This window comes from Porites lutea, chromosome 6 (assembly GCF_958299795.1).
Source record: "Porites lutea chromosome 6, jaPorLute2.1, whole genome shotgun sequence".
NCBI lineage: Eukaryota > Metazoa > Cnidaria > Anthozoa > Scleractinia > Poritidae > Porites > Porites lutea.
The window spans coordinates 23,197,271-23,217,579 of record NC_133206.1 but is presented as its reverse complement, the minus strand read 5'-3'; the positions used below and the strand labels follow the sequence as shown (position 1 = coordinate 23,217,579).

Genomic DNA, 20,309 nt, shown 5'->3' with positions numbered 1-20,309 from the left:
CATCAGAGCCTTTTATAACGATAATAATATATCCCCACCAAATTACACTGACAGGGGGATTTTTTGCAAGGGAGGCTTTTTTCATCCTCTTCTTACTAGAAATACTAAACAGCCCCATAACTTTTTGTGTGATGTAATTAGTTCTCTATTTCTTGTGTCTATTACGTTATCTAGTAGTAGGCGATCTCTGGAAGCTCAGCACATTTGTACTGAATATGATGGCCTGACATATTGTTAATCATTTAGCTATAATAGTGTATGTTCTACTATGTAGAGTCAATATATTTTTTGTTTAACAAAACATTTCAATTTTCTTTTAAACAATTGAATGGCTAAATTTACTTCTAGCCTTTTGATAAAGTGTTCTATACCATAGCACATCGGACTATAATTATTTAATTGACAATCGCTCTTAAGTAGTTACAACATCTTGACAATGTCATGGCGCAGTTTCGTCACCAATAAGACAACAGACATAAACTGAACTGGTGTCAATTATTTTTTCAGTTCTACTCTATTCAGGAACCAAAAAAGGGGTTGACTTGCCGATATTAAAACAATGCTTCGCGCCTTGGGGGTTAAACAGAAGTGTGATGCAATTTACAGTTTTTACAGCGTGGTCAACATAGGAAAAAACGATTTCTGTTGCGCTCCTGGTTGTTAACTATGGGAACCTTTTTTTGCAGATGGTACAATTATTCGCTGAAAGATCGCAAACAAAGTTCTGCGCAGTTTCAGCAGTTTGCTGTCTGTTACGGAACTCAGAGCTCCGCTGTTCAATTTTGTGTACACTAACAGGTTGTAGACAAGGAGGTTATCAGAAACCTATGACAAGCTAGTTAGCAATCTCAGTATGATTGACAAAACAGAATATTTGCATCTTGGACATCATACAAGAAGAAATAGATTATGCTAGTTTTCATCACAAACTTGAATGTACTGGGAGTGCATAGCGGGAGTGATGGCAGGTGCGAATTCAACAACAGAAGGAAACCAGAAGAGGATCACAGAAATGTACTGCTCTGCAGAATTTATTGGAGAAGCCGACAGCGAGCTAATCTTTCTCTCAGTATTTAATAGTTTATTGTCTTTTACCGCATTTTTGGGCAACGCGCTTATCCTAGTCGCTCTTCACAAGGAATCTTCGCTTCATCCTCCATCCAAACTCCTGTATCGTAACTTGGCGATAGCTGATCTCTGTGTTGGTATCATTGCGGAGCCTGTAGATGTTGCCAATTGGATGTCTGCGGTGAACGAAGGGTGGACTATCTGTTATTATACAGAATTAACAGCTTTCATTACATCTCATATTTTGTGTTCTGTGTCCCTGTTGACATCGACGGCAATAAGCGTGGACAGACTTCTCGCGCTTTTGCTGATGTTGAAATACAGGCAAGTTGTAACTTTGCGAAGAACATATTTAACTACCATCGTTGTTTGGGTTTTTTGTATCGCCGCAACATCAAGCTACTTTTTGAATCCAGTGGTGGTGCCTTGGTTTATCTACACTGGTATATCTCTGTCTCTAGTTACCTCAATTTTGTCTTACACGAAAATTTTCTGCACTTTACATCGTAACCAAAACCAAGTAAGGGACTTGGGAAAGATAAGCCAAGAAATTCCACTGAACATATCTCGATTCAGAAATGCAGTGTCCACAGCATTGTGGGTGCAGGTGACACTGGTTGTTTGTTATTTGCCCTATGGTATAACGGTAGCTTTAACGCCTCCAAGAGAGTTACCTTCATCGATTTACCTTGCCAGGCAATTTGCGGCTACCCTAGTATTCTTTAAGTCAACATTAAACCCACTGCTTTACTGCTGGAAGATCAGAGAAGTAAGGCAAACCGTCAAAGACATCATCAGAAAACATTGCCTGACTTGTTAGCGGGTTTGATATTTTTCGAGCTGTTCGTTTTGTCAATGAATTCCATGCCATGCCATGCAATGCTTGTCTTAATTGTATAGAGTATTAATAAGATCGTTAACAGCTATTCAAAGGTACTAGACAGTCATTATTGGAACATTTTTGTTTTTTTCGTCTAAAATATCAATCTTTAATACTTCAGAGTACAATATGTGTAGTACACACTATTTTTTACCGTGTATTTATCGTTTAATATGTAGCTTCTTTTCGAGAACCATAAGAGAATGCAATATGACAATCCCCTTCTACGATAAGAGCAGAAATTAAAGTTACTCAAATGTTTGTCATTATCTTAGCAACGTTTTTTAGGTTTATCTCACCAATATATATATTTTCTCATTTTTTTTCTGCACTATTCATCTCTTTAGTGATGCGTCTCCGCTCCGTCAACTTATAAGTCTTGACACCAAGCAAATTATAGATGCTAATTATAATTTACTGCACACATATGATACTGATGATTTGTAACATAAAAAAATATGCCGAATAAATGCAAGGAGATTATCGCAGTAAAAGACACAACTTATGCAGGTGAGAAAAGAAAGCCAGCAGAATTCAGGCTTTGCCGGGATTCGAACCCTGATCTCTGCAATACCCGTGCAGTGCTCTAACCAATCGAGTTAGCAAGCCAACTGCTGGCAGCTGGTCAGTAAATTGGTTCGTAATATACCAGGGGAGATGAAGATGAAGCGATAATATCAATGACATTCACAACATTCATCGTTTCACAAAAATTTTGTCTCAAGGGAAGCATTTATTAGTAAAATTATTGCTTTTTAAAATAGTAGTGCGAAATTTAATCCTGTGTACACTGAGTCAAACTTTCGGTATATTTTACTGAGCCAAAACTTTGCAATTGCGAAACTACTCTCTCTAATACATACAAAGTAGTTTATTTGTGAATTCTTAATTGGCACAGGTGGCAGTACTGCAATTGTCAATGCGCATGCTCATTAACATGTGCCGAGCTGAACTTAACTGTTCGGGGTTGCCGTCAGCGATTGGTCTGGAGAGTTATTAATAGCTTGGAACAGAACTAGAGCTTGTTTTAGAACAAAAGCACTGTGATCCCATAATTGACATCATTCGCATAACACCATTCTTGACTGCTGAAATTCGCGTTTGGAAAATTTAACCTAAACATAGATAGATTCACATGTACTACATTTTCTGCTCTAACATCATAAGCTGAAGAAAGGTTCATACGCATGAGTTGCAACTACTCTATGGGAACGTGAAACGAGGGGAGCAGAAAGATAGTTCTTCTTCACATTGAGGCTTGATAATCGCTCCTGTAAGTCAAAGAGATGACTCGCACGGCGGCAGATTCTCCAGCTTGACCTTCCAGCCTTAAAAAGCTGGGGATAAATCTCGTAGCGGGGTACCATGCCAGTTCTTTCCGCACAGTTCACACACGGGTGCTTCGTTCCTTACCGTGAATTTAAAGTTCTCATTGGATACTGATCGCTCTTTCCTGCGATACTCGCCATACCTCGGACGTACCCTCCATTGGTTGAAGAAGCCGGACTGCTTTCCACTTCCCTTTACCAAAGAAGGCAGAGATGTTATCACAGCCTGTGTTCGACTTTACACTTATAAGGGCTCCTCATGAGGGAGTGGTTAACATCGCCTGGGTCGAGTTGCATATAATGTTCGCGCCTCTTCCCATTTTCATGTAGCACATTTTCAAAGTCAAGTTTTGGCGATGAGCAAGCACTAGGACAAAGACATCAGTCTCAGTGTCAGTGTATCAGAGTGCATCACACCTTCATTCCTGCGCGCATGCCGAACATGGAGAACAATTATACGCGTTTCAGCCTCTTCGTCACAGAACGGTACCTCAGGAAAAGGTCTCTGACCACTATGTGTCTGCGTCTAGTCGTCCGACTTGTATTCAGTTGTCACACAGGGAGTCTATGATCCAGTTACCGAGTCTGCTTCTAAATGCTTCGGTTTTGCCGTGTGGCACAAGGAATTTGCCGATTTCAGCTTATTTGTGTTGGCACTTAGCAGTTCGTTTCATGACTTCACAGCATAGTGCATCGCAGTAAATCCCTATATCGTACACTGTCTGCGGTAGACGTTATTGTCAGTCAACCACTACGTCTACGCGCGTGCTGCGGAAAGTTAGTTACTCTAAGTGACCACATGGAACATAGCTCCGGAGGAAATCTACAACTTCTGTAGCCTGCCGTTTCATCGAAACTGCCGGTTACGTTCTCGGCTTGCTGGAACTGTCCCAGTGCCATCCAAGCACAAGAGGAATTACTAGATCCTTGTTGCGAACCTTATGCCCGCCTTCACCTTCGTTGGCTTTCTTCACTGGATCAAAGAAAGCGTGGGATTGGATGAGCAACGGCTCATTACAAAGTCTTCGCTTGCTGTTTTCTCTTGCCGAGGAGGGCAGTCAGTCATCACTCACTTCTGTGTAGACAAGCTTAGCAAGTTGCAAATCTCTCTCGTTGGTGAACTTACTTCGGCCATTACATTGATTTTAAGAAGACTCACTCACTTTGAATTCACATTCAGCTGAAACCTCTGAAACTGATTCCGGTCATGGACGCGTGACTGGATACATCCTCGGAGACCCAGGGGCAGTCAGTCGGGTCGGGGGAAAGGGCGGGACGAAAGTTTTCAAGGACAGGCGAAAGAGCCCCTGGGTATTGACTCTCACCGAACTATTTCCAAAAATTCAAGCGGGTGCTGGTTCCTGATTGGGCACAAAAAATGCTTTGTATTATTGTGCCCAATAGGCGAGCAGTTTCTCCTGAGTTCTTTTCATGAGTTCGTACACGACGGCTATTGTCCTGCTTCACATGCCCGGTTCGTTCACCATACAAGCTTGTGCGTGCAAGGGAAACTTTTATTTTCTACTTTCCTAACCACAAACGAAGGAACTACCAATGAGTCGAAAAAAATGTTTGCTATGCTATCAGCAAGAGCAATTCAATTTGCCCCGAGAATTTTTTGTTTCTGACTCATCACAATGTACTGTAAATAATAGGAAGCTTAAGATGCGGCGACGACGAGAAAGTCAAATAAGCAATAGCTTGACAAGGCAAAACAACACCTTTGCACGTGCATCACCCCTTTTTGTACATTTCTCTGCCGTCAACTGCTCTACTACCCGTGAAAATGCCTAATTTCATGTTTTTTTGAAGTCGTATTACTAAACAAGCAATGGCAAAATTCATTCTCTTCATGAACTTGGATATGGTTGATAGAAATTCAGCTCCAAAAAAGTTCGCCTGCATTTGACAAAGTAAGCCAGTTGAAATAATCACGATAGAAACTGAAAAAATGTGAATTCCTGGGGAGAGAGACTGTCTATTTTTAGCCTTGGAGTCAATTTTTTTCGGTTGTGTTTCTGTAACTACGGGAACCTTTTTTTTGCGGATCGTACAATTATTCGCTAAAAGATCACACATTAAGTCCCACGCAGTTTTAGATTGCTGTCTGTCACAGAACTCAGTAGTCAACTGTTTAGTTTTGTGTACACTAACAGGTTGTAGACAAGGAAGTTACCTGCATCTTGGTCATCACAAAAGAAGAAATAGATTATGCTAGTTTTCATTACAAACTTGAACGTACTGGGCGTGCAGTGGGAGTTAAGGCAGCTGCCAATTCAATAACAGGAGGAAACCAGAAGAGGATCACAGAAATGTACTGCTCTGCAGAATTTATTGGGAAAGTAGATAGCGAGCTAATCTTTCTCTCAGTATTAAATAGTTTATTGTCTATTACCGCATTTTTGGGCAATGCGCTTATCCTAGTCGCTCTTCATCCCTGAGCACTGTTAATCATATTGCTGGTTTTCCAGTGTCACGCCATTCAAAATACATCAAAATAAAAATCAAAACCATTCGACAGATAAAGTCCAGAATCTGGACTGAATGAAAGGAGGTAAATATAAAAAGACCTTCGCCAAGATTTGGGTCGAAGGAAATTCGTATAGGAGATATCCGAGGAAATTTGTTACCCAAATTTATAGAGCTTTGTATGGAGACGCCATGCTGGAGCTCATCCGGATGAGCTCCAACGTGGCGGACGGACACCAACAGAAACATCTGTTACCGAGTTTTGCCACAAAAGCGTGAATTTACTCCTAGAGGAACTCATAAACATTAAAGCAATACGTTTTCTTATACTTGAACTGTTAAGATGGAAGAATTCCTCGAAAAAAGTCACTTTTTTAACCTAAATGACAGCTCTCTCGGTCGTCATGTAAATGCTACGTCACGCAAAAGCTTAGAAATTCAAGCGTACTCTATTACAAAACCAAGAACCCTTTTGAAGCGAAAATTTGTTTGAAAATTAGTTTTCAGCTGCTCTAGTACACCATAAAAGTAAAATCTCAGTAGGATCGATAGTTTTGTGGTTTGAATTTTAGTGACGTCATGTGAAAACCAACAATTTTAACTTTCGAGATAAACTTGAAAAAAATAAGGCCCCCCGTCAGTCGTACAGTTCATTAAGGCGACTATTTTTAAAATTGTAGTTCATAATAAGACAAGTCAACGGCAAGTGATAAGACTCTCTCAATGCACTTTCTCCTCCTTCTCCTATTTATACTACTACATGAGAAACGTCTGTAGTTTGATTGCCTTAGATCAGTGGTATTTCAGCTTAATTTGAAAACCTACATGCGAAAGTTACAAACCTTTTGTGGGTAGTAGTATTACAAATAATAGCATGAATTGTACGTGGTATTTGGCATAAGTACCACTTGTGATATTTCAAAATTGTCTCAAATTACGTATAACAATGTCGAAATATCAGTCGTGGTATTTATGCCAAATATTATAACTACAAATCTTTGCAATGCTTTATTGCGAAATTACTCTCTCTAATACATAAAAAGTTGTTTATTTGTGAATTCTTAATTGCCATCGGTGGCACTAGTACTGCAATTGTCAATGCACATGCTCAGTAACATGTGCCGAGCTGAACTTAACTGTCGAATATTAGCTCGGCGATATTACTCAGAGCCATCCTTTGGCTGGCTCCAGCCTTGTGCCTCGTAAATCAAAGGGGCGCCTGGGACAGACGTTGGGATTTCCCTGACAAAATGATGGATGGTTAGGAATCAGTGAAATCCCCCGTTACACGTTGGATCATGGTCGGTGCTTCTCCAGAGATATTTTACAATAAACGTGTTAGGTAAGACGTCAATGGGATTTCTGTTATCTTTTTTTTGTTATTATCTAATGAAGCAATTGTTGATTTGACCTTACTTCCCATTTCATGGAGTTCATGCAGGTTGGCCTATATATGATTATTCAAATGAAGACAAAGTGTACACCGCGGGTTTTTTTCCCATCCGAGTAATGTTGAATAGTACCGAACATATGAATGACATAAAATTGAAACTTCTCAAAATCAAGTAATTTTCAAGATAACTTAAAGCCGTAGTGTGTGAAGCTGAATTGTCTGTCTTCTACATTTTTCTATATTAAAAGAGTACAAATATTTGCCTTCCGTTCTGAACACCTATCCAAAACTCTACAATTACGCTCTTATCAAGAAAGACGAGCATTCTTGTACCTTTTATTATGGAGGTGCCCTCCCCTAGGATCTACAATAGGAAATTGATGAGTCAACATATGTGATTGATCTTAACTGCTGACCCATTTTAGTTAACAATTGTCTCACAGTTTTTCCGTGTAATGTACGTCTGTTTTGCTTAAAAAAAATATATGGACAGGACGATAATATCCATCACTAAAACACAGCCTGGCTGTAAAGTCAGCCTTTATTGTCTCCTTACGAACAAATTTTTAGGAAGATCCACCAGAAGCAGGTACCTTTCATAGAACGTTGGCCATATGCAATTGACCACTCCAGAAAACACCATAACATACCATAGCTCTTTGTTTGTCACCCCAAAATTTTTCTTGGGGCCATTTTAACTCCCAAGAGAAACTGAAGACAATGCTTATGCAAAATTTTGGGGTGACCAACAAAGAGCATTATGGTATGTTATGGTATTTCTGGAGTGATCAATTAGCCTGCAGAACCGGCGTTATTACTTCGCCAAATTATTTTGACATTGGCGGATCCGGGGAAAGGGTGTGGGGCTCCGAAACTCAGCTAAACCTTAAACCCCTCAGGCTAAGAGATTTCACTTGACTAATTGATGAAGGGAGATTGATTTGAAGATTGAGCTGTATTTTTACTAACTGGAGGATCATCATATATATGTCCACATAGGGATGGAGTAGAAATGATTAACAATGTAATCGTAAGCCTCTCCTTTTCTAATAGTTCGAAGCTTCTCTGGTGAAGGCTTTCTCAACCATAATATCCTTATTTAAGGAAGTGTTGAGATTGCATGCATCATAAAAATTGCCTAATGATTTTTTCGAATTCTTCCGGGAAACAAGGTGATTTCATCTTTGACCTTTAAATCTGTTTTCACTTTTGTATGTAGTCAGTAATCACTACAACTAATACTGATCAGCACTAGTAACCACTTGGCAAAATTTATACATATTCTGGTTTTTGTGTTTGCTTTTTTCCCTGGAATTTCACGAAACTTCGTAATACCAACAGAGTAAAAGAAGGCTTTTAAATATAATAACTTTTCTAAGCATTTGCTGTTTTAACGACAAGCACAAAAAGAAGCTAAAAGAGAAACTCTCTATCTAGTTATTTCTAGTAGGTTCCTTATTTTTGCTATCATTAAATCACGAATAATATTCGCCATTCCTTTCTTTTCTAAGAGAAAAAGCGCTTTCTCAGCCATCTGTCATGCTCAGGCCGTCATACTGCCCTTCCCCATTTTGTCTCGAAACTGTTATCGTGATGTTTTTCGTTAAGTTGAGTTTACGTTCATTTCAAGTCCTGATCCTCAATACCAGGATAATAGGATTATTGTAACGTTTGTAAAGTTTATAGTCCTGCCTTTTACTGAGCTGAAAACGGGCGGAGCAGGCTTTAGATGGAGTAATCTCGCTATAATTCTTTTGTTTCGTTGTGATGTTCGTCTGTTACTCTTACCACCGCTTCCCTCCACAGGGTACCGTCGATGGTAAAAGTACGAGTTACTGGTGTTGCGTGGCGGAATACGTGTGGCTCCTTACACCAGCATCTTTTGAAGCGATCATACTTGAGAACAACACCCCAGGAAGGCCGCCATATCTCGAAATACACTTCAATACTCTTTGCAAGGGGAGGGATTTTAATCTGCTTGTAATTTCCTCTCACCTCTTTTACGCGTCTGCTGCCATTTAGAAAGTAGCTCACAACCATTTTGGATAATCCGTTATACCACCAACCGTTGGATCTGTACCTCAATACTTCCTGTTTTGTTTTCTTTTGGCGTTTAAAAATGCCATGTGTTTCAACCAATTTTTCGGATTTCTCTAAGCCAACTAGATTGTTGTCTTCAGAGCTTATCTTTTTCGAAGCAACTAAAACCTCGACAGCCGTTTGAATCGCAACTTGATCTGGAAGAGAGGTAACTTTGTCTGGAAATTGAGAATCGTTTGAGTGCTTCTCAGCAAACTCGCCAACTTTCTCAATCGCAGCTCTCGTAACTGCCTCGGTCAATGGTGCTGGAATGCGCTGGAACAGACGCTTTGCTTGTTCAGTTACGGACGGATCATGAATAACAATTTCGTTAACAGCTCCCGTCAGATTTGTGGGCATAGTAGAACTCTTGACTCCAACTTCGCCAACAGCTTGCTGAAGTTTGGCAGGATGTGACGAAGCTCTTTCACCAGTTTCTTGAATTAAACTCTCGAGATCAGCTGTTGATGGCGTAGTGTCTGGGCTATGTTTAAGCATAGCTTTAGCAACAGCTCCACCTGCAAGCGTTGCTGTCACAGCTGCAGCACATTGACAAGCTGCATGACCGAGAGCCTGCTTCACTGTAATTTTATCTCCATCAATGAATCTTTTTTTCGCATCGGTGCCAAGAGAAGATACAATTGCACATCCAGCAGAAATGGCCATTCTAATTGCAGTCAGCTCAGCCACTGAGATCGCTGCAGTCTGCAAGACAGCTGTTGCAATGGCTGCTCCACCGGGAAGGAAAGCAAGAAGATATCCAACCCCTGTTGACATAAGCCATTTTTCAACATCACACCCATCTACGACTGCTTCCTTGCGAACAGTCTGGCGTAACGAGTTCAATCCTCCTGCGACAGCGCATAGTAACAAAGGAGATGAGAAACCAGCGGTAAGAACGACCGATACGATGCCTCCAATTGTAAGCCCGGCTGATAAAGCAAGCAGACCCATTCTTTTCAACCATGTTAGTCGTTGAGCGACTGTCTCGCACTCAGGCCAAAACACAGCTTTGAATCGTTTCCCCGACAGCCACCCCTTGTCATAGTCAGCCAAATTGTTGTACCGTGCGCTTCTCCCGATCCTGTAAAACATCGTACGCCATCATCACTTCATGGGCAATTTCATCATCCCCATCTTCATTGAAATTAGAGTGCCATATTTGTATTTGCCTAAGGAAGGCCGTCGCTATTTCTTCATCCTGTTCATCTTTCGACATGGCACGAACTTCGCCCATATCTAGCCCTAAGATGCTGTAAAAATTGCGTTTCCCATCAGTAAATTCTAGCTCATTATCTCTGTTCATTTTTTGGCGGCCCTTTTTTTCTTCTTCTGGATAATTAGCAAGATCATCCTCAATTACGTCTAGAGATTCCGTGATCCTTACATATTTTCTTCCAACCCACTGCTGCGGTTTTAAGAGAAGCTTTTTTGGTTGCTTTTTATCTTTAAACACTGCAGCTAACTCGAGCTTGCACCCCCACTCGCTGGTGTAAAATAACATATCATTTGGCTTGATTTCCTTTGTTGTGTGTGGCATGAAGCAGACTGGATCACAGGAGACATAGAGCTTGAGTTTGAGATGAGCCTCGCTGGACTTATTTATGATAAGCAATGATCTGTTTCTTCCTCCCATTCCTAATCATAAGAACATACGCAAAGTGGCAGTTGTTAATTCAGCTAGCCTGATGAAAACGTGTAAACAAAAGTTAATGCTTCCAATGCTTCGCTAACTATAGTGTTAGGGTCTTTGGTTTTACAGTTAATTGTGTAAGTCAGTGAAAACAGATCTCATAATTAATTTCCTGTTAATCAAGTGAAACACTTTGTGATTGGTTCATGTCTAAAGTTGTTTGCGATGTTTACTTTACAATGGTCCCATTTGCTGTAAATAATCTAGATTAATACCGTTAATGTCGTGTCAGGTCATTGCTCTATCAAGTTTCGTACTCTGCTACGAAAGCTCTCAACCTGACCATTTTCAAGGAAACATTGCGTAGCGGGCGCCGGTTTTTTTTAGTGGGACGAAGGGAAAAACTTCGAGGACGCCCGCGCGCCAAAAACCTAACTGAAGCCTGCTACGCAAACTTGACGTGAAGTATCTTACGCATCAGTTGACATTTACTATTCTGTCTAGTCTTCATGCTAAACAGTCGCCGGATAAGAGACTTCATACTGGGGTCATAACAAAAAAGCTGTAATACTTGCGTCACGCTAAAGTGAAGGCCTTTTTATCAATTATATCGAGATCTTTAATATCTTATCTTATCTTATGCAGATTACCAGGCAGCAACATTTACTTTCTTCTTTTTATGCTGTCCTTTTGCATGCTGCCCAGTATAAATAAACCTTTCTTCCTTTAGGCAACTTTTGGTGTCTATGTTTACGTGTTTTCTTATTCTACTATGATTAAGCAGAAAAAGCGGACGCCTTGAGGGCCCTTCCGAGTGTCCGCTTAATCAGTAGAGGGTGTCCACTTAACTCTGTGATGTGATAAAGTTCCATGTTATAGGAAAGCTAAGGAAGCTGTGCTGTACTTAGTGTAAAACTTTTAGGTGAACTTTTTGAACCTTTAGTCGCTGTTGACAATCATACGGCCGGATATCGGCCTAATCTACAGTTTATTCAGACCTATATGTATTGATTTATCTTTATTAATCAAAAGACAATAGAACTGTCATATTGACTCCACACTACACATCCTTAGGCCTTCTGAAATTTCCTGATATTGTTAAACCGAACACATGTAGGCTTTTTTATGATTATTTCCACCACAGGACGAAATTTCAAGAATCCGTAAAAAAATTCGTCACCTGAAACGTAACGGAAACAAGAAAGAACGGAAATGTGATGACAGAAATGTGGGGGAAACATGAACGTTCGTTTCCGACGCGGAAACATGACGGAAACGCGTCCCGTCCATGGAAAACTAGATCACCATGTTTCCGCAGGGCGGAAACGTGACGGATATAAGCAACTTCCCGTTTCCGTCGAGTTTACAAAATACGGAAACACGTTATTTCGTCCTGTGCACCATGAAAAGTTTCCTAATATACCTGTTTCATTAGTATCTGAACTACATAATTACAGTACCCGCAGTGCATCATCCAATCAAGTTGCGATACCTTTATTTCGAACTAATCTTAGGAGATTTTGCCCCAGCATTATTGGAAGTTTCTTTTGGAACGTTATTCCGCAATCCATTAGAGACAAACCATCTAAAAAAAATGTTTAAAAAAGCACTTTTACGCTGGTACCTGGCTCAATACTAATGAATCAATATCTCTTTTATAACTTTCTGAGCTATTTGTCATTTTTTCTTTACTTTTTTATTAATAATCTTAAGTCCTTTGTTGCTGCGGAGCGACCGAGGGGAGCGAGCAGCAACATAATCAGGATTTAAAGGAAATATATAAGGGGCGACGAATTCTCGAATTCATCACTTTTTACCACAATGCATTGCATTTAACCACACTTTTTACCACAATGCATTGCATTTAACCAGAGTGCATTGCGCCACGAACAACTCAAATAAAAACACGGGGAAGTAGTGCATAGTTCGCTGCTCAGTTTTACAGCACGGTTCGAGGTCTTACCAAATTTTAAGACACGCAGGAGTCTTTCAGATGAGTACGATGGTTAACTTGGGGAGTGGATTTCAATTCAAGAGCCTTTGACTCGTCCAGGTGTTGAACCTGACGAGAAGATGAGCATTTGCTCTTCGACTCCGCAACACGGGGGATAAACAAATTCCAGGTTGCTAGAAGGTGATGTGAAAGTGAGAAAATGTCATGCAGTGCTATTCTTAAGAAACTGTATGAGCCGAAAATGGATGTGATTTTGACCATTCGCTTCAAAATAACAGCGGAAATCGAGATAACAAAACATATGTTTTGTGTCCTACTTTGCAGACCAGGACGTGTATCGGCGTTTTGAAAAGTATAATTATGTTCTTTCATTCATTCATTGCCATGGAATATGCGTTTACATTGTTTTTCACTGTTAATAGCTCGGTTAATGCGGCTGGCGATCATCTTGCCGGCGGAAGTTTCATAGAAAAGGAATAAAATGAAACACTTTTCCCAAGGCTTACTTAATCAGCCTCTGTGGTGTAGCCGGGTTCGAGTCCTACCGAATTATTTATTCCCACTTTCTTTTTTTTTTCCGTTTTTTGTGTTGTTGTTTTCTATAAATATATCGCTAAATAACTGTTACTTAATAAAGTGCAACAAACAGCAAGAAAAGCATTGTGTTTCCAGAGGAAATATCGTGCACCGTGCACCGTATATTAAATATATGGATAAACAATCTCAATTTCTATTATTTCCTACAATTTACTGTGGGAAAACCAGAGTTGATAACCACTTGATCATTTTCTAAACAACGTTCCCACGAGTTTTTTCTATAGACTGATAGTAATTACTCTAGTACTTTCCAACATGTAAATAGGACATTCAATGTCATTTTTGATTCTTTTAAGTCTCACTGCCTAACGAATGCCAGTATAAACAGAATGTGCCGCAGCATTACTATCTTTTAGATACCCTAGTTACACATAACTTTAAGGGGCACAATATTAGTTTATCTAGATGTGCCCCTCTCCTCTCCTTCCAATATACAATGTAATTCAATTTAAGTGTTGTAATTTCTATTTTACGCGTTTTTTCCTTTGTAAATCTTTATCTGTTACTATATTATTTTTCTCAGTTATATTTACATAACTATGTATCAGCTAGGAATTGGAGGAATAAATAAATAAATAAAAAAAAATTGACTCTACAAGATGTCGTTGCAATGTCAACGCTATGAATCATAGCAAAAGCTAGTCAAAGATTATATTATGATTTCATGGCACCAGTTTTTCTTAACATGTATTGCCTGTTTGTTTGATTTTGTCGGCCGTAGCTAGGTTCATTTAAAAGTTTATTAACGAGTCGTTGCAAAACACTCTGCTTCACGAGGTTCCCCTCCACAAGTTCTCCTCAGTCACATCAATGTCTCAATGGTTTCTTTCTTACACTCTTTATTGTTGCTGTTTCATTTCTGCGTATTCCTTTCACAATTATCTGAGCTTGTATGGAAGCTAGTAGAAGAAATAAGCCTTCAATCGGCATTAAAGCGCTTCCCATCTTTTATTCCTCCAGCCAACGGCAATAAAAGTAACGCCAAAAAATCCAGATTTCGTCCAAATCGAAACTTAACGGGAACAATATATAATTGATCTGTGATCCTGAGAAGTTTTAGTGTAGTATTGAACTTGGCCAAGCGCGATGCAAACGGATGTTTCAAGGTTCTCTTACTCTCCTCGCATCTTTTGATTTCGCGACAACCTGTCCAAACATCAAAGTTTGGTGCATGGGCAGTAACGGGATACTGTTCCTTAAATTTCTGCACCCAGCTTAGTGTCCGCTTAATAGAGGGTGTCCGCTTGATTGGAGGTCCGCTTAACAGAGTTTTCATTCTATTTCTGTGTCAACAGTTCCCTGCACATTTCTTTAAGTTTTGCATTTCCACAAATTTGCCAAACTACGGCCGTGATCAACATCTGGTCCTAGGCCGAGTGGGAGGATGATAGATCAAAGTGAAGGTAGAATAGGGAAGGGGAAAAAAAGGAAGGAAGGTGATTGGACTGACGAGGAGAACCTGAAGTCCAAATCTTGGTGCATTTTTCCACTTTTTAATCATCCTTTCCATCAGTCTCTCACAAGAATGCTATCATCAGTTGAGTAGATTGGAATTTGTCTGGGAGTAACATGTGACGTCAGTAATCAGGACGGGTATCCGGAAGATATAAAGATTATATAAAACCCGAAAAGAGACCAATGGAGGGATCGCTCAGGCTATCTTTGATCCCCAAAGAAGATCATACTAGAGCAGACAACTCAAAAGGAAGTACAGTGATTTCGTTTTCCTTAAATAAAACCATGGACATGAGTAAATTTTGTTTGGTAATCGGGTTTATTTTATGTCCAAATCAATCCCATTTCAAAAAAACTGCTGCGAATGCCTATATAATTGGGTTTGAATAGATGGAACACGTCAGTTGTTCCTTTTAGAACTGATTCCAGACCCGCAGGAAAAACAGGAACATTTACTATTTGAATGGAATTTTCGGTTGACTTTTCAAGGTCAAATGAAACTACACATTATCTCACCAAGAAAAGCCAGAAGGACTCAGACGTATCATTTGACCTATCGGATGCAAGAGTTTTCCTCGCGCTAATGGCCTCAAATGCACGAATCGGGAAAGAAAAAATAAAAAGATAATACCGGCGCAAAACCTCAAACTTTCTTGCCTGGAATGCTACAGTTGTGTTGAAAAAAGTGTAATTAACAGTGGCGACCAGAAAAAAACAGCTATCACAGGAATAAACGGTTTGGAACTGTTAAGATTCATCATTTCAAACAGCCATCTTGGGCTTTGCATGCTGCTTTACTCGAAAATAGCCTGGCACTTGTAGTTGTGGACAAATTAATGGTAAGTTAATGGTCAATACTACGGAGGGTGAATATTCCACCGGGATGAACCGTTCCCCTATTTGAATTCTTCCTAAAATTCCAGGCTTTTCTATTCAAATGGTAAGCGTTCCTGGACTACCTTTTCAGATGTTCCGTTTAATGTTTCGGGGGAAAACGTGGAATGAACCGAAAGCCGTCGTGCTCTATTAACTCTCCAACCCGGAGATGCAACCTCCTTCACTATAAATGCAAAAAAAAGCAACAACAACAACAACAACTGGTAGTTTGAACTAGAAATGCTCTAAAACTTAAAAGCATATATATTAATGCATGGTTAGGTTTCCATCAAAGATGTATCTGCTGCTTAAACCATCATATTCAAGATCATCTATTTTACATTATCATTTCCATGGAAGGAGGCCTTACGAGATCGATAAATGCCGCCCCGAACAAGTGATTGTTTGGGATAAGAAGGTTCTGCAGCTTAAACCAGGATCCAAGCAAATCCATGATATGTGTTGATATATAACAATTATTCACCGAAGTGGAGGTGGCTAGTCGTGAATATTTACCGAACTGCGAAGCAGTGAGGTAAATATCCAAGACTAGCCACCGACACTGAGGTGAATAATTGTTTTAGTATATACTAAAACAGTGAGATAATTGAGCACAAAAATGACGATTTTTAACTCAAATACTGTTGCCAACGATTACAATTGGCGCGTAATGACCGGGCGGCTGCGGCCGTCGCTTTTTCTTGCCGACAATTAAAACTTTTGAAGGCATTTGTTTAGCTCTTGCGGGGAAATTTCTTCAAAAGGAGTTGTGAATTCTTTTTGTATTTAAAATCATTCTATAAAAATAGATTATTAAATTTAGTTTTAAGCTTATTTATGAACAACTCAACTAAATAAAGTAAGCAAGACTTAAACTTAATTTGCATTTGTAAACAAAAACTTTTTCACCGGTTTTATCGATAAATTCGTGTCAAAAAGACAAAGCTTTACCTGTTAAAACTTCCAATCCGAACTTCATCACCTTCTTCGTGTATTTCGGAAACAGCTTGCTTGATTAGTTGTGAAATTTCTTTGTTTGTTTACGGCAGCAAACCGGGAAGGCATTTTGCTCGCAACTTACGCGAGTTTGGCGTTGCTCGCTCGGAGGAACTGGAGGTGAATCAGTGAATAGTGCAGGATATTCACTGAGTGAGTAGCCAATCAGAGCGCGCGAAAAACACTATCCACTGTTTTAGTATATACTAAATAAGACTATTCTTTAACTGCTGTACTTTTGCAGCTAACCAGGATATTTCTTGCGGTGAAAAAGACTCAAATAAATTTATACCTATTAAGCTGTCCTCTAACCTCGACAAAAAGTCAAACAATATGTAATACTCCACTGCTAAAAGCCCAATAAGATTGGATGTGGCTTGGCCTCACACTCATAGAACAAAATTGTTTTCATGTGATAAGACTTAAATCAGTGGAATGATGCAAGTTTTTAGCTTTTACTATATCCTTCAAACTTTGCAAAACCTAGCTCATTGCGGCACGAAGATACATTCGCAAGCCACTTAAAGATCTTCCTTTCAGCTTCCGTGAAAGATAAACACCAGAAGACCCGTTTGCTGTTTCGTAACCGCTGACTGCTTTTGCAACAAGGTATAAATACTGCCGTTGATGATTTCTTGAATAAGCTTCGCGCTGGGCCAATCTGGTTGTCATTAAAATATAAAAGAAATATGATAAGCGTTGTTCTTCATGCCACCCGCCTGAGTCGGCAGATGAGCCTGACAACTGCCATGATATCAAGACAACCTTTTTTTTTAGACTATTATAATAGTTTTCTTGTCAGGATTCGTTCGAATGAACAGAGTAACGTCATTCCAGAATTACCGTGACCAAAAACAATATAGTAAAAATTGTCGGACTCAAAATTGAGGAATCTGTAACAGTTTGATGGAAATTCGGCGCAGTTGAAGTAGCATAAATGAAAATTATCATAATGTTGGCCAGATGGAAAGGGACGTAAAAAATTTGTTTAATAGGTAACTTTATTTGAAAATTTCAAAAGAGAGATATTTTTAACATGGTCTGGAAGATATGGTCTTCAATATGAACATTGTTATTTTTAATTGTATTAAAAAAGGTAACCTTAAATCGTTGGCCTTTGTAATTTTTTCTTATTCTTTGGCGGAGCATTGGGCACAAGGGACCTATGACAAAATACCCTGCCAACAGCTGGGCAAATTTGAGTGGTTTTTCCTTGTTTTCAGATTTACGACTTCAGCATCCACTCAGGGAATCAATATTTTATTTGCTTGCCTACTATAACCCAACCAATTAACAGCCTGCATGACAACTGTCCAAACCTTTCTTTGACTTTACAAGAAATTAAATTTCCTTGAGGATCGACACAACCAACGTGCGCCCACTTTAAACTTTCATTGGCACCAAGTTGAACTTGAACGAATTCTAATGACAGATAAAAAGTATGACGAAAATATATTGCAACTCTATCAACGACAAAAGCAACAATAATAATAATAGTTCTTTTCATTGTGACAAAGTCTAAAGGTCGGAACACGCCGGGCAACAAGTTGCAACAGCTTGTTGCGGCGACAGGTGGTTAACAATTTGCATTTTGTGTAATTAAAAATTTTTGTGGAAAATCGTTGTCGTCTTATCAAAATTTCTCGTTGATGAAACCTACGGTATTATCATCAAGGTTTAATTTGGGACCTGGCCCCAGTTGTTCGAACGTTGGATAGAATTCCAGTGGATAATTCAAGTTAGGGAGGCTAACTGGCGACGTTTTATTACCTTAGTTTTGGTTGAGACTTGGACCAGCAAACGCTTTGCTTCCGAAGAAAGGGCAACTGAAATATACATCTCTCAAGAAAAGGAGATTCATTAGTTTTAATAAGTAAGCAAATAAGAGCTACAACATTGCAACGCTAAGAAAAATGAACAATATAAACACTTAATGACTGGTCCTGAGGGTTACAGTTCATTTTGTTTCCCGACAGGCGGTGTGCGTCACGGGCCACAAAGGTTCATAGGTAAAACTGTTACTGTGCCTCATTTCAATCGTGACACGGTCGAGTTCGCATCTCGTAAGAGAAATAAATCAAACCCAGGGATCAAAACACTGCAAAAATATTACTGAAGAGAGCGATTTCGAGAATTTTCAAGATCTCATAATGGCCTTGGATGCTTGCTATTGGCTTCATAAGGCAATTTCAAGGAGTTTATCGCGATTCGGAGACGATCGTGCGATCTAGCCGACTTTGAGCGGCGACTAATTTCCTGCTTCTCGTAAGATTTTATGTACCGTTTGGTTTATATGTATGTTTTATCTTATAGTGAAAGAGATCTGTAGTTCATACCTGGATTTGCTTAACTAAAAAAAAATTCGTCCATTTTATATATATTTGATGGACTTTGTTACCGGCATTAAGCAGGGCCGGCCCTGCTAGCGGGGGAGCGCGTGCAAACAGCAAGGTGAGAAATCGTCTCTCATAACAATTTTATTTTCATCGACAAGTTTATATTATTTTGAAAACAGTGCCTGTTTTTTTTGCCTGTGCCTAAGAAAAATGAACAATATAAACACTTAATGACTGGTCCTGAGGGTTACAGTTCATTTTGTTTCCCGACAGGCATTCTGATTGGTCGAATCTCGTGACGCACACCGCCTGGTTTCCCGGGGCGAAGTCGAGATTTATTATATAACTGGGTAATTTTGAACCTGGAATTTCATTTACAAACGTTATAACGAAGGTCGTCGGTCAATATTCGTGGGCAACAGTGCACTGTTATCCTCTGACGTCATAGATTTTTGCAATGTTGCCTGTTCAGAGATTTTGGCGGGAAACAGTTTCATTGTAAGATGTCATGTGACCTCGAAGTAACCAATGAGAACGAACACTGTTATTGATTGATAAGGGTGGTCATGATAACAATGTGAACAGACACCAAGTTGAAAAAAAAAGTACTCTTCAAGACTTTAAAACTTGGTAGTTTAACAGTATTTCAAAGTTCATGACGTTTGATTTTATGCTTCGGATCATATTTGTTTGACACGAAGCTGTGGTTTTGGCATTCCCCTTGGGGGTGGGGGAGGAAGAAGACAGAAAAGTTATCCCATTTGTATACCTTCCATTGAAAAGGGATAAGGTGTGTCTTTCCCAAACTTTTTAATTTAATCAATAAAGGCCCAGTGAAATGATAGATTTCCCTTCCCTTTCATATACTTCAACTCGTGACTTCCATTCCCTCGATGTACCTGAGCTAGAAAAAGGTATCACTTTTGAGTTGAGCCTCTTTGTATAACCCATAATTGGGAGTACCCCAGGGAATCATTTATAAGTAATTTCTTATGTTCCTAAGCAAATTAGGTGGGATAAATTGGCACTAAAAATTAACTAGCCAGCTACTAAACAGCCTCTCACAATGCTCCAGTGAATCAACATTGAACCTGACTTTTTTTTCTGTCTTACAGGAAGTGGATTTAATTATTCAAATAATACTTAATAACCAGTTTTTTGTCTATTACCACATTTTTGGGAAACGCGCTTATCCTAGTCGCTCTTCACAAGGAATCTTCGCTTCATCCTCCATCCAAACTCCTG

At 39.5% G+C, this 20,309-nt stretch overlaps 3 protein-coding genes and 1 pseudogene across 4 annotated transcripts in view; 2 read left to right on the top strand and 2 right to left on the bottom strand.

Annotated features, from left to right (window-relative positions):
- Nucleotides 1–20,309, bottom strand: part of LOC140940293 (potassium voltage-gated channel protein Shal-like) — a 399,369-nt gene that overhangs the window by 179,380 nt on the left and 199,680 nt on the right. The gene's annotated exons all lie outside the window — the stretch shown is intronic.
- LOC140940297 (apoptosis regulator BAX-like) overlaps nucleotides 1–20,309 on the top strand; it is a 276,596-nt gene that overhangs the window by 101,695 nt on the left and 154,592 nt on the right. The gene's annotated exons all lie outside the window — the stretch shown is intronic.
- On the top strand, nucleotides 962–1,888 carry LOC140942047 (melanocyte-stimulating hormone receptor-like). Its single transcript, XM_073391036.1, has one exon. The coding sequence runs from the start codon at nucleotides 962–964 to the stop codon at nucleotides 1,886–1,888; it is 927 nt and encodes a 308-aa protein (XP_073247137.1).
- LOC140942046 (uncharacterized) lies at nucleotides 8,882–10,955 on the bottom strand (annotated as a pseudogene).